This window comes from Lentinula edodes (assembly GCF_021015755.1).
Source record: "Lentinula edodes strain Le(Bin) 0899 ss11 chromosome Unknown C8R40scaffold_39, whole genome shotgun sequence".
NCBI lineage: Eukaryota > Fungi > Basidiomycota > Agaricomycetes > Agaricales > Omphalotaceae > Lentinula > Lentinula edodes.
In genome coordinates, this window is record NW_025764345.1 from 200,101 (window position 1) to 213,394 (window position 13,294).

A 13,294-nucleotide genomic window follows, 5' to 3' on the forward strand; every position below is an offset into this window, starting at 1 on the left:
AAGACAGCCAGAGATCTGCAGATGCAGGTTAAATACTGCTTCAGATATCGGTCACGCCTGTTCACCGAGCGTGGAGGCACTGAAATCGCACCAGGATTGCGCTATCCTATTGGACCCGCCACTCGATAGGGCATGTCGGACACACCGAAGCCGATCTCTCGTCGGACAAAAGATGGGACAAGGCGCATCTGTATCACATCGATACCTGCAGATACATGATCGCGCTTTCAAGCTGTGTGGATTTCACAATCGGCTACAATCGGGATCGAGGTGAATGACAAGTCTAAATTGATATCCGAGCTGGTTTGTTTGTTTATAGTGCGGATGAATGAGCGTATGACTTGAATATCGATTGAAGACGGTTCAAAGAATTATACCATGTACCATAGCTAGGCTCCTGGAAAATAAGCTCCTAACGGACCTGTATGCATGCGAAGACTTCAGCTTTGGAGAATCTGAAAGGCAGTCTGAGGTAGTGTGCTACATCTTCAACAGATTACGAGATTATGAGACATAGGTATTCCAAAATAGATTCATACATGTTATGGCGCATCAAGACCCATTAGCTACACCGTTAAAATAGGTAAAGATCCGGATTTATAGCTGGTGGTGGTAGTTGAGAAGAGGGAAAAATGCATCTCGGACTCTCGGGCCGGGATGTTGGTTAATATTACGGCAGGTCAAAGCGAGTTATAGCAACTCTTGAAACACTTGGAAATTGCTTTGTTGACCACGGAAGGATCAAAGAGGAGGTCCAATGCAGCGGAAGCTTTTTGGAAACACGCTACTGCATGTTCCCCTGACACCTATCCAAATAATAACTCTGAAGATTACTTGAAGTTTTGACCTAGGTTAACCTCCAGCTCTGGAACGAATTGTCTCATTCCAGGATCCCACATCAAACAGTATTCATTGTTCAGTACCCCTAAAAGATCCAAAAGATCGAAGGAGTTCCCCGAACATTCATGACCAGCTTTGACGCGGAGAGTGTACAAAGAATGGCCAATAAAAAATAGGCTAAGGCAAAGTCCAGGCACAAAAAGCAAAGGCCGAGAGCTCATCAACTGAACAATATTACCAGCACCGATGTTTGGATTCCCTTTTTGAACATGAACGTATATTGTGCACTGATCAGATCCTTGTTGGGCCAAACCAAATTGTGATTGACCAGGATAATCACCTATTCCGTCGACCTATTCCATCGACCTATTCGTTTCGCTCATTGTTCATTCTGATAGAGGCTCCCGTGTACCGCGTTGTTTGTATCGGTGTACGCGTCCGTGACAATGACGGTCAAGCAAAGCGGGCCTTCTATAAATGGTACTTGGGCGTACTTTTTCCCTCTTTGAAACCACGAACGTGACTGAGACGACGAGCAAACGGTGCACTTACCTCTAGTCGCTCCAGTGCATTTGTGCTTTCACTAGACGTTCCTCTTCTTCCTACGCGCTATCTTACGGGCTTCTTCGCAATGGATCACTTCCAGGCTCATGCGCCCTGCGTTGGGAGCTCTTCCGATAACATCCAGCAAGCCGATGTGGATTGGCCTGGGGCTAGTGAATCGTGAGTCCTATATTATTTTCACGGATGAGAGCTCCTTGCTGACCTTGCCCTTTACCTTCCCTGATCGTTTCCTCGTTGTTTCCTCTCTCATCGATACTCTCCCCCTACCCTCTCACCTGCTCTTCAGATTCGTTAACGCGGATTACAGGTCCACGACGAGAACTGTCGACAGTACAGATAACGACGGATGGGGGTTGTTGGAAAGGTGGTTCGATGAACCACTTGCCAACCAAGGCCAGGGGATGATTCAAAATTTATCGCACACATCTCAGCCCTCGGTAAAAGGGTGGAGCCCATATGCCACCTCCACACCCCCCGACTTTCAGGCTTATTTGACCTCAAGTTCTCCTACCAATCCTCCAAGTTCCGTTTATACATCACCTTCATCTTTTTCGACCTCTACTGCACCATTTGACACTCCGCCGTCCGGAAGCACCTCGATGCTACCACCGCTCTGGAGCGAGGGCTATGGCAACTTTGATCAGGGTGGTTCATTCGGTGCTATTCCACACCAGCCCCCGTTTCATAGTCCCTCTCCCGAATCACTGCAACAAGAGCGAGGTGCCGCGGTGCCATCATTCGGCCCTTCTGCAACCTCAGGCGTAGGTCACTCTGGGCAGCAGCTGCCTAAGACTTATCCTGGGTACCAGCCGCAAGTTCCTTGGTCTGATATCGTGAGTGAAGGCCAAGCTCAACAATTTCAGAGCGACTTCCGTTTCTTGTCCCGCACTTCCGACCACCAGGGATTACATGCTGACACTCAGTCCTACCAAAAGGCCCCTGCTGCTCAAGTCACCGCTGACCGTCGCCGAAGCCAGAAACGTGTCCGTTCAGACGACGACGAAGACGAAGATGAGGACAGTGTGAGACCAAGTGGCAAGCGATCCAGACGCAGTGGACGGAATCGATCCCAGAACGAGGTATCTACGGACTCTGACACTGCTGGATCCGAGATTTGTCACATCATCCACGAAGACGGAAGATATTGCGGATATTTGTTCAGCGCCGATGGCTCGGATCGCTCAAAGCACCTTCAAGACCACGTCGAAGCGCAGATCGACGCGCGCGTGCTACAGTTTTCTGCTGACGAAAAGCTGATCAAGGCGAGGATCCATCTACAATGTCGATGGCATGGAAACCAACCTTCGAGATGCAAGCCATACTTCACCGGGGACCGAAGCCTTTGTAGGCATTACGACAGACATTTACCTCCCCAGGAGCGGTGTCCTTATTGCAACAAGGCTTTCTCAAAAGCAAGGATTGATTGCCTCAATGTTCACAAACGAGAATGTTACTCGACGAAGCTTGAGCAGGAGAAAGAAAGTGGCGGAATACTGAAAGGGAGAAGAAACCTTGGAGTGGAGAGAAACCAAAGAGAGTCGAGTTGACGGATTTTAGACTTGGTTTGCGATCAGAATTGAGATATTGAGAGCCAATAGCTCACCCTAATTAAGATACCATAATATGCCCCTCTACTATGCAACTACCCATGAGCAATTAGATATGTTATACTGACAGATTTTCCTCGAATGAGGTGGGCACTTGAATCAATGCTTTTGGTGAAATTTGTGCATGGAAGGTCTTACAGGAGATGTCGGAATGTAAGCGCCTTAGACAAGTCAGTTAGGCGCCGGCGGTATGCTGACGAAGCAACGCGGGGAAAACACGGAGATCCAATCCGACGCCTCCTCCATTCGATGCCTTCTACATATTTCTTTCTCAAGCAATTAGTTTTCAGCAAGGCGCTGCTACAAGTCGCCAAGACTACCCTTTTCAAGCTTCCGGTATGAATATTGACATGATGCAGCCTGTTCAACAGGTCTTAAGCCCTTCCCTGAACATCAGCTCACCTCCCGAAACTCTCCATGTACTTTCCGGTTCCTTCCGCTCCCTTTCACTCTTCCTACTCGCGTTCTCACCCGCTGCAAGGACATTGTCACTGTTACATCAGGTTCCCGGCTTCGGACCTCACCAATATATTGGTACTAATCGGGACAAGATTAAAAGTTCACAAAGTTCAGAGACGAACTTGAATGCAACAGTAGTCGGTTTAGCTGCGTATACAACAAGCTGGGCTGCTCCTCCAATACTGTCTAGCTGGGAAATTACATCAGATTGGCACCTCAATCACCTCGATAATGTCCCAATCACTGCTGTGTCTTCTTATATTTCTCTCCCCCATCCATATACGCATCTATACTCTATGGGTGGACCTACAGGCGAAGTTCACCTCCTCTCGCCTCAAAGTGGTTCATTCATGGAAAAAGTTCAAGAAGTCCTCTTTGTTCCTCCCGACAAATTAGCAGATACGGATAAGTCTCGAAAGGCGTTGAGGTACGGCTCACACGCGATCGAGTTTGCTCATCTTCCTGGCACAAATACTCGATTGGCCTTCGTGCCAGTACTTGGGACCAACTCGATCGAAGTCTACACGCATGATCCTGATTCGGGATTTTTGACCCACGTCTATTCCTCACCGTCTCCGCGTTCTGGAGTCGAGGATGGTCCGAGACATGTCAAGGTTCATCCTAATGGTAAGATATTGTATTGCGTCACGGAGCATAATAACCTCCTCGACGTTTATTCTTTCCGTGCAACGGGCAGATCTGATTCGAGCACCGAATGGTCAAACAACCCTCTCAAGTATCTCGGTACCCGTTCGCTTCTTCCCCCCAACCTCTCATATCCATCCGCATCGATTCAGACTATCCATCGATTCAGAGGAGACACACTGATGCTTGGACCAAGCGTTGGAGCAGGGCAGTGGCCGACAGAGATATGGGCTACGACACGCGGTTCGACGGAAGATGACCGAGGATGGGTCAGTGTGTTCAAGTTGGATCAGGATGGGATGTTCGCTCCCTTCAACTCATCTGGCAAGTCTTTTAGCGAAGAGGAAGGAGTCGAACGATACGAAACGCCAACTTCTGGAGGCAAGGCTCATGCCATAGATTTGTATCCGAAATCTTCTTCGTCACTCAATGTCCCCTACTTAGAATCTCGTGTAGGATCCCCTGTGTGGATCCTGCTCACTGACGACTCGGACTATGCTGCCGGCGAAGTACGCGATGGACCTTCTATATTGAGCCAACCAGTCAAAAGGAGTAACCCGGTCGGTGGCGTCCGCGTGCTTGAATGGGATAGTTGGTCAAGCGGTGGTATTCGGGAGGTTGTGAGTTGGCCATCGGCGGGAAAACGGGATGGCAAAGCTGAAATTGTGGATGAGGAAGCAGGGGTTACTGAACAGGTTGTGGAGCAAGGAAGTGACGAGGAGAGGCTAATGCGTGGAGGCAGTCATGCTGTGTGGTTAGATTAGTCTTTAGTTACTACCTACATATATCGTATATACACGGATGGGGTCAAAAATATGCAGAATCGCGCAGAAAAATCAATCAGTGACGACAGTGGGATTCGAACCCACGCCACGAATGACTAGATACAAGGCAAGCAACCTGATTCTAGCGCCTTAGACCACTCGGCCATGTCGCCAGACATGAATAGCTGTACACGTATCAATGATTCCCCCCCACTCTTTCTGTAACCATCATCATCCTTTGATTCTCTCACGGTAGAACATCTACTGGTGCACAGAGATATCGGGTTTCGATACTGGTGTTAGAGTAAAACCATCCTTGTCAATAACAACAACAACCGGCAAAATAGTACGCTTCGACAACGAGTGATTAGCGATCACCCCCGGATTTGGTGGATTCTGCGCCTCATAGCCTGGACTTGAATAGTAGGACTCGACTTGCGTGACTGAGTGCTTGGAGAGCTTGGTGACTGGACATACAGGAAGGGATCATAGTGCTCACAAAGAGCTTGGACTGTGTGCTCAGGAAGAGCTTGGACTTTTGTGCTCATAAGAGCTTGGTTACTCGCGAAAAATCATCTGGGTGCCCGGGAGGGCTTGGATTCTTGCCCCCTCAACAGTGTCCTCGAAGGACTTGGATCTGGATTTTTAACAAAACAAAGTAGTGCTCAAGAAACTGTACACGGAGTGTACGTGCTGGAGCTCGAACGTAAAATTGCAAGGCAATTCGGGTGCCAGACTGAATCTTGTTACGGCGTGGGATTCGAAACCAAAACAAACTCTACTTGCTACCGAACTACGTGCTCGCTTTTGCAAACGCATCCTCGAAACTTAACACCCCGTTTATAATCCGAACTCTCTCTTGATTTTGTTAATATGTCTGCATCCACGGGCGAAGCCGAGCTCAGGCAAAACAGTCACTCTGAAAACTCTGCAACCTCACCAGAACACCAATCATCCCCAAACTCTTGGACGTTGGGAGATCGTACATCGAATGACCATTCGCGGGCAAAATCTCCTCACCAAACCGCATCGGAGGAGCCCGAGGGACATGACCAAAGCGATAAGGACAGTTTACAGGGTAGCACCGAGAAAAGTAAACCAAAAGACAAGGTTAAAGCAAATGCGACGGCCGAGAAGTTCAAAGGGAAAGAGAAGGCAATCGAAAAGGAGAAAGTGACCTCTCCTCAGAAGAAGCCCATGCCAAACCGCCGATCCTCCACTCGCTTGCAGACCAACGACAACTCATCCTTGTCCATCCTTTCCGACGACGACGACCCCTCACCACCCTCGTCAGAATGTCTTCCGGATGATCAGGCTGCCATTGCTGACGCATTGAAGGTTCAAATACTGGGGAAGAAGAGGTCGACGGCTGTCGTGGCGTCTGCTCTGAACCGCAACACGCTTGCTCTGGGAGGTCATCAATTAGAGCTGGTAGAAATACAACGCAAGAACGAAGAAAGGGTTCGGGGTGAAATCGGGGAGCTGAGAGTGCGTGTAGATGCACTGGAAGTGTCTGGACTGGGTGCCCACGTAGACGAATCTGTCATCTCTGACGGATCAGGTTCCCCGAAAGTGCCTGCAGCGTCTCTCCTACGTGATATTAGGACGCGTATCAAGGCACTTGAAGGCAACAACCATTTGCTAAAGGACGGTGTAGATTGGAAGCGGACCTTGGACAAGGAATTTCGTACGCTTAAGGACAAAGTAGAGGTTTATGAAGGTTTTCGAAAACTCTCCCCCAGCCAAAGGATGTCATGGAGGTATGCACATACGCCACAAAGGAGTTTACGAGAATAGGATCTCTCATATCCAAAGGGCTTTCGGATCTACGCGAAGAGGTGAGGGTGGACCGAAAAACGTCGATAGCTGACGCCTTCAAAAAGGTCACCACCACCATCAACTCACACAACGACACTCTTCGGGAGGAGAATAGGAAGCTGTGGGCCAAGCTCGATGACGTCTCCACCAAGCTTGAAGCAGCTTTGGCAGATAATGATGGTCTACGTGCTCGACTGCAAGGTATTGGAAATATTTTATGCCACAGAAATTGTCTATGCAACATAATTCAGCATGCACTACTGAATTGGGAAAGGGTGTATCGTCAATGCCAAGGGAGGGCAGGATGACTTCAAGCATACATTACAACCCCCATAATAAGAGTGTGTGTTCCATAGCTGTACAGGAGACATAGACGCATATGTAAATGTACAGTAGTATGGTAAACTGGTTGTTCGAGCAACGGACCTCGCCAGTATAATTTATATCCTATCCTATCCACCATGAGAAAGCATCATCTCCTACTTACAACTACTTACAATCATCAATTCGTTCAGTGACTAGTCCCTCCTTTTCCTTCTGAGATAGGATCTTTCCCGACATCCTGTAGGATGAACTCCGACCTGTCCTCCGGTCGCGTTAAGCTAGACGTGGCTATTCTATCTGTCAATTTCGATCTCCAAGTCTTGAGTTTCGTTCTCAATCCGAAGCGCGAGCCCTTGGTTTGCGATGGACCTGCGGCCTCGGGTGACATTCCATTTTTCTGTGTTTCGGGGCTGCTCTCCCCTACAAAGCCCAAAGTAAGGTGTTTGGCTTCCGAAACTTCGGGCCTGGGGTTATTTGCGTCTATGGGCTCATGATCGTCGTTCTTATCGGAATTCAAGGATGTAGTATGTGACGCCTGTTTGGCTAATATTGGTTCGGTCTCTTCTGTCCTTGAAATGAGTTTTCCATATGGCAGCGACCCTCGCGCCTGGAATGACAGTGTGCTCTTGTCGGAAGCCCCTTCCATGTTGTTATAGACAGTCTAGTAAAAATTAGCCGGATCATCAGCATTGTTTGCTACAAAGAGAAAGCAGCATCGCTGCCAAAGTAGGGAGTGACAACTCACAGACAGAGGCACCGCATATGCCGCGGAGACTAGGCCAAGCATAATATAGCAAGTGAAGTGCATCTTCAAAGACGTCAAGACGAATGTGAATATGTGGAAAGGACGTGGATAAAGCACACGAAATGAATTATGTCACGAACGGGTGGATGATAGTCGGGATGCCAGGCAGAAGGATCTCTTTGGCCAGCAAAGAAGTTTTTCGGAGGGGCGACGGACCAGCAGTAAAGGTTTATGTACTTACCAGCCCTCGTTTTATAGCATTTCCTCTATGTATAGATGTGGACATCTTGGCAGATCTTGACCTACTAGCACCTTGACCCTCCTTGACCTGTACCATTCATCCTCTTGCACCGCTTGACGCTTCCGACGGAGACTAAGAATAAGAGCCACCGATTCGTATCCTTCCAATTTCTTGAAAACGAAAGCAGGAATCCACCGGCAGGTCAAGTTCGAACTCATGTTTGTGCTTAGTTCGAGTGCACTTGGTAGGACCAAGAATTACCGGTTTGTAGACAGCTGCCAGTACGTTGCCAGAAGGCTGCGATTCCTCCGGAACCCCTCGGAACTCCGCCGCAAGTGGTTGAGCCTGGTTGAGCCGACATTGATTCTGGGCGTTTCAAATCTCCTATGCGAAAGCTGTTCGATGTTCGACGTTCAACGCTGGCAGTGAAGGTTAAGATGGTAAATTTTGGTCACTAGTAGTGAAGGTCGTTGTAAACGCTGGGTCAAAGTCGGTTCACACAGGATATGTACGTAGTTCAAGTTGGAGTTGTTACGAATGTTACTCTGATAAAGAAATTGAAAAGGCTGACATACATACGGGTATCTACTTATTCTAAGGTGGTATGTTTCTACCGTGTTGAGCATATATATTGCATGTATCATAGTTTATCTACGCCCCTCGACGCCGTGCTTCATCTTCTGCACTCTCTAGACTCAACCGAATTGCCAACTTTATATCATCATCTATGTCTTCATCTACTCCTTGGCCATGAACAGAGGGAACAGAGGAAGGTGCTGCAGTTTGAACCATGGGCGAAGAGGCGGCGGGTAAACTACCGCTCCAAGGGCTTGCACTGCTATTAGACACAAGAGGTTTCGCCCATGCACCATGTGCCATTGACCCCCCGGCCGACGTAGAGGACAAAAGAGACATCCTGGGTGGTGATAGAGCGCTATTTGTTGAGCGGGCGGGACTGATACTTGGGAACGCACCCCCGTCAATGGCAGATTCACTGACACTATCAGTGCTGTTAGCCGAACTGGAAATCGATGATGCAACAGAAGACGGAATTGTTTCATCTCTAAAGTCTGCTTTTCGAGGCTTTCTGCGTGCAGGAGGGTGAACTTGAATTTTTCGATTGGAAGACGATGGTGATGTCGGGTGCGGAGATTTCTCGATGGGCATTGACTTTGATTTAGGAGTCTGCATCGTTCCAGTCGAGCGCACAGAGGTCGACAATAACTTTCCAGAGAGTACGGGCACAGATTGCGTAGCCGAGGTTGAGATTTGACTGGAGGTGGGCAATTCTGTTGTGAAGTCGTCAAACTCCCCTTCGAACACACCATCATTCATGACGTGATAAGGACTATCACGTATATGATGCTGGCTAGGACCCTTGTCCACTCGAGCTCGTTCCACAGCTTCATCTCGACTAAGCATGAGCGCATACTCCAAGGCTTCAACTTCATCCAACCCCAGACGATCGAGGTTCGCTTGATGTTCGCGTTCTCTCGCATAGACCTTGCGAAGATGTTGGCTCTTCTGTCCGTGTTCTTGTAACGATTCGGTTATTAACTGATCGAAGAGGATCCTCTCTGTTGGCGAATAGTTAAGCGTCTTGATCAACTAGAAGTAGCTAGAAATGACATTTACCGTATCCTTTGACCGTTCTAATTGGCTTCTTGCCAGCAGCCTTACCAGATTGCCTCTTCCCATACTTGGGCAAGGCATCGGCCTTGAACGCCAAAGCGTGGTCACCAACGCTAGCGACCAGAAAATCACTCTCTTCGCCAAGTAGGATCTGGTTGACACCTCCGGAGAAAGCTTCACCCTGAGAACCAAGCCCAATATTTCGAATTCTTGTGGGAGACAGAGGAGAATTGAGCACACGGAGGCGTCTAAAAGAGCAAGCGTCGAATATGGACGTGTCTCCAAAGTCCGAACCTGTTACAAGGATACGACCGTTCCAAGCTAATGCAGTTACTGCAGAACCGTCGGGGTGTGCTTCAAATTTCTGTGTGGGGGTAATCAATGGAACAATATTAACGTTGCGTGACACGGACACTTCAATTTGAGGGTAGACGGTTATCCAGCCCATTTGATGGCCTGCAATGACGAAACCGCGTTCGTCCGGGGAATTTTCACCACAAAAGCAAGGGAAAAGCGCAGTGACTGCGCCGGAAGCTTCGTCAGAGAAATATTTTGAAACTTTGTATGAAGAGCTCGTGTATTCGAGGTATATGCCCCAGAAATCCTGCCTAGACTGATACGTCACGAATACATAGACACCAGAGGGAGAGCCAATGTTGTCGACGTAAAGCGACGAAGGAGCACGAGTTGTATCATTATCCTGGATAGGGTAAGGGATTCTGATGTTGGGTGACCCGGACGTAACGGGAGAAGGAAGAACATTCTCCGCTGTCAGGGTTATTCGTAACCAAACCCATATTTCGCCGCTGTCCATGGTTGAAACGACCATGTAGCCTTCAGGGTTAGCAAGAAGAACAACAGAGACACAGATATTCGGTAAAAAGTATTGCGATGTCCATAAGCATCGGATCTCCTTCGCGTCCCAGACCTTGATTCGTCCATCTCTAGCTGCTGACACGATGTAGCAACCAGTTTCATCCCACTCAACCTGATTCACTTCCGCCTCATGCTCTTCCTCAACTTTGCATCGAGTTAGACGACCAGCGGATCTAGTTCCCGTTTCCATCGTCTTCGCAGCTGTCATCACTGCAATCGCGCCATTCCTGAATCCCCAAACGATTTTGGCGGTACCACCGTCCGAACTTAGCGCACACGCTGTGACGTTTGGGGCGAATTCAGTGTTGGGATTCCCAATACCGAGGCCGTTTCCGGAAAGAGACGGAGAGAGGAATCCTTTGATAACTTTCCCGGTCAAAGGAATCGAACGAGAAACGATCCCATACTGAACAGATGAGCTGATAAGAGAGTATAATGGCATGAGATGCATCCTCGATATTGAAGAGTACACTGGAACGTGGGCGATGGTCGTATTTCGAGAACGTTCCCAGCGTCTGGAGGTTAAGGTTGGTAATGAGAAGATTGCAATTGAGCGCGAAAAAAACAGATACCTAATAAGATTGAAGCGAGAGACGTATTCTTTTCTCCATGAAGACTCGATCCTTCGGAGGACAAGAGCTTTTTTGCTGTGGATATCACTCTCGGGCAGCATGCCTAAAAAATTGAGGAGAAAAGCTCTGTGCCAAGTGTGATCTTCTCCTATGTGCCCATATAAGGCTCTGTTGACTTGCGAAAGGGCAAACAAGGAAGGTGGGTCAAGGTAAGCAGTGATATGAGCGAGGGTTTCAGCAGGAATAGAGCAGAGCAGTCCATGTTGTGTTGAGGATTTGAGGGAAGACGAGGTGCTTTTGGGTACAGACGAGTTGATGAATTGATATTTATGGGGTCTATTGGGCATATAACGATGAATGCGGTGGGTAAATTCTGCGCAGGCCTGCGCTGTTGGAGATTCTGTTTGGAGATGCGAAACCCTAGTTTCAGTGTTCACAAAGCTATGCTTCCTCCGGGCCGGTTGATGATCGATAACTTTTTCTTGATCCCAACATGCCTGTCGAAATCAAACGACGTAAAATTGCAGTTCTAGGAGCTCGGTCTGTGGGTGAGCTAGAATTTTGGTCTTTCTCGGTCATAGAGCAAATCGTCTTTAGGCAAATCGTCACTGGTGCATACACACTGTTTCCCCAAAAGACTGTTCATTTATGGAGAAAAGCCTAGGTCAAGCAATTCGTGGAAAAACAATTCATCGACTCTTATTACCCAACCATTGAGCGCGCATATGTCAAAAGCATTGCACACAAAGGTTATGAATATGTTCTTGAAATCTTTGATACCGCTGGTCAGGTATGAATCTATTACTTACTCTTCTTGCACTCGGATGAATCGTCCGCGGACGAGACCTTACTGTATTTTTCCAGGATGAATTTTCACCACTCAAAGCGCAGTATGCTATTGGCATCCACGGCTACGTGCTCGTATATTCCATTGCCTCAAGGGATAGCTTTGAAATGGTACAAATCTTGCGTGATAAAATCATCGACTACTGTGGGGTAATGGATATTCCGTGTGTAATTGTCGGTGCAAAATCGGACCTTCACTCAAGGTGTGGTCCCTCTTTTGTTGTTCCGCTACTCAATCTTACCTGGGCAAAATCAGTCGCCAAGTGCAAACATCGGAGCTCGAGAAGGTCGCTGAAGTAAATAATGCTGCATGCGTTGAAACTAGTGCAAAAGACGATATCAATGTCGGTGAGATACTTACGTAGCTCTTCTCTTTTTCCGCGATCCCTCATCAGAACCATTGTTTTCTTCCCTTTTGTCTACATAGGCCGTGTATTTCAGCTCTGCGTCCAAGAGATCGAGCGACGTCTGCCTAGCAATCAAACCGTACCTCCAGCCAATCGATGCTTATTACAATAACGCAGTTTTCGACTTCAATAACGTCCCGAAAAGAGCTGGGGTTCTCGCACCAGTCCAAAATGCACGCGTCCGGACTCCAATCCCAAACGAAGAAGCTCATTGTTCCGCTTATTTCTATCTTTCCAACTTCTATGGCAAAGCTCAGGCGGTCCCAGTCCCACAGTGGTCTGACAAAATTCCGTTCCCATTTGCTAGGCATTGCTACTCGATTCCATACTTAATATTTATTACAAGAATACCCGGACACAAAAAGTATTTTAGATACTTATATACCTCCTCGGAGGATGACATGGATGTGGATGTGTTTTGCGAATACTAGATCTATTGGATTGCTAGGTGCCTCCCCTAAAATTGGTTTGGCCAGTTTTAGAAATAGAAGAAGAAAGCTAAGACCGGTAGTAGTATCAATCAAGCTTGTAGTGCAAAAGGATTACAGTATAAGGATAACCTTGTAAGTTATGCGAGGAAATGTGAGGATTCCAAGTCATCTGTGGACTATTACCTCCCGATCAACTCCTGTCCATACTCCCTCCGTCTCCTTTGCATCCTTCCTAGTTGTTTGTCCTCAACCGAGGGATATCTTTCAAAGCCACTTCCAACTTCACGCTACTCCCATCTTTGCCCTTTACTCATCACCGATTACCTGTTTATCACTTGCGGATTGAACCAATGCTTCAGCTTCAGCTTCGCGTTTAAGCCGTGCGGCTCGTGCAGCTTGTGCAACTCGAATACCTTCCTATTTAAAAAAAGTTAACGTTTACATGAAGACGACGAAAAACGAAATTTTGCTCCCGCATACCATATAATAACTAGAAGGAAATGGCACAGTGATTCCTTTGTCA

At 47.9% G+C, this 13,294-nt stretch overlaps 5 protein-coding genes and 1 non-coding gene across 6 annotated transcripts; 3 read left to right on the plus strand and 3 right to left on the minus strand.

Annotated features, from left to right (window-relative positions):
- Positions 1 to 3,364: 3,364 nt before the first annotated feature.
- C8R40DRAFT_1055097 (uncharacterized protein) lies at positions 3,365 to 4,879 on the plus strand (the record flags this gene model as incomplete). The annotated part of the gene is made up of 2 exons (XM_046224979.1): positions 3,365 to 3,569; positions 3,618 to 4,879. 2 exons carry the CDS (start codon positions 3,365 to 3,367, stop codon positions 4,877 to 4,879), a joined length of 1,467 nt encoding a protein of 488 aa, XP_046082261.1.
- An 80-nt stretch (positions 4,880 to 4,959) lies between these two features.
- On the minus strand, positions 4,960 to 5,052 carry C8R40DRAFT_t210. The gene has a single exon. It is a non-coding gene; the product is annotated as a tRNA-Leu (tRNA).
- Positions 5,053 to 5,752: 700 nt separating this feature from the next.
- Positions 5,753 to 6,583, plus strand: C8R40DRAFT_1267627 (uncharacterized protein; the record flags this gene model as incomplete). The annotated part of the gene is made up of 1 exon (XM_046233968.1): positions 5,753 to 6,583. A coding segment is annotated over one exon (831 nt), but the record flags the coding sequence as incomplete, so codon positions are not given.
- Positions 6,584 to 7,065: 482 nt separating this feature from the next.
- C8R40DRAFT_1123004 (uncharacterized protein) lies at positions 7,066 to 8,030 on the minus strand. The gene is made up of 3 exons (XM_046228879.1): positions 7,907 to 8,030; positions 7,767 to 7,829; positions 7,066 to 7,682 (listed from the first exon to the last, which is right to left on the minus strand). Exons 2-3 carry the CDS (start codon positions 7,827 to 7,829, stop codon positions 7,209 to 7,211), a joined length of 537 nt encoding a protein of 178 aa, XP_046082263.1. The 5' UTR covers positions 7,907 to 8,030; the 3' UTR covers positions 7,066 to 7,208.
- Positions 8,031 to 8,658: 628 nt separating this feature from the next.
- On the minus strand, positions 8,659 to 11,434 carry C8R40DRAFT_1174869 (uncharacterized protein; the record flags this gene model as incomplete). Its single annotated transcript, XM_046232252.1, has 3 exons — positions 8,659 to 9,584; positions 9,643 to 11,030; positions 11,088 to 11,434. 3 exons carry the CDS (start codon positions 11,432 to 11,434, stop codon positions 8,659 to 8,661), a joined length of 2,661 nt encoding a protein of 886 aa, XP_046082264.1.
- A 146-nt stretch (positions 11,435 to 11,580) lies between these two features.
- Positions 11,581 to 12,452, plus strand: C8R40DRAFT_1162779 (P-loop containing nucleoside triphosphate hydrolase protein; the record flags this gene model as incomplete). The annotated part of the gene is made up of 5 exons (XM_046230282.1): positions 11,581 to 11,631; positions 11,752 to 11,877; positions 11,952 to 12,136; positions 12,190 to 12,281; positions 12,361 to 12,452. The coding sequence occupies 5 exons, from the start codon at positions 11,581 to 11,583 to the stop codon at positions 12,450 to 12,452; spliced, it is 546 nt and encodes a 181-aa protein (XP_046082265.1).
- Between the last annotated feature and the right edge of the window lie 842 nt (positions 12,453 to 13,294).

What these genes read in the sequence shown, in the direction of transcription:
- C8R40DRAFT_1123004 (XM_046228879.1), bottom strand. Translation starts at nt 7,829, where the DNA reads ATGCACTTCACTTGCTATATTATGCTTGGCCTAGTCTCCGCGGCATAT. An exon ending in CATATGCGGTGCCTCTGTCT is followed by an intron (nt 7,683 to 7,766) that starts GTGAGTTGTCAC and finishes AATTTTTACTAG; the next exon opens with ACTGTCTATAACAACATGGA.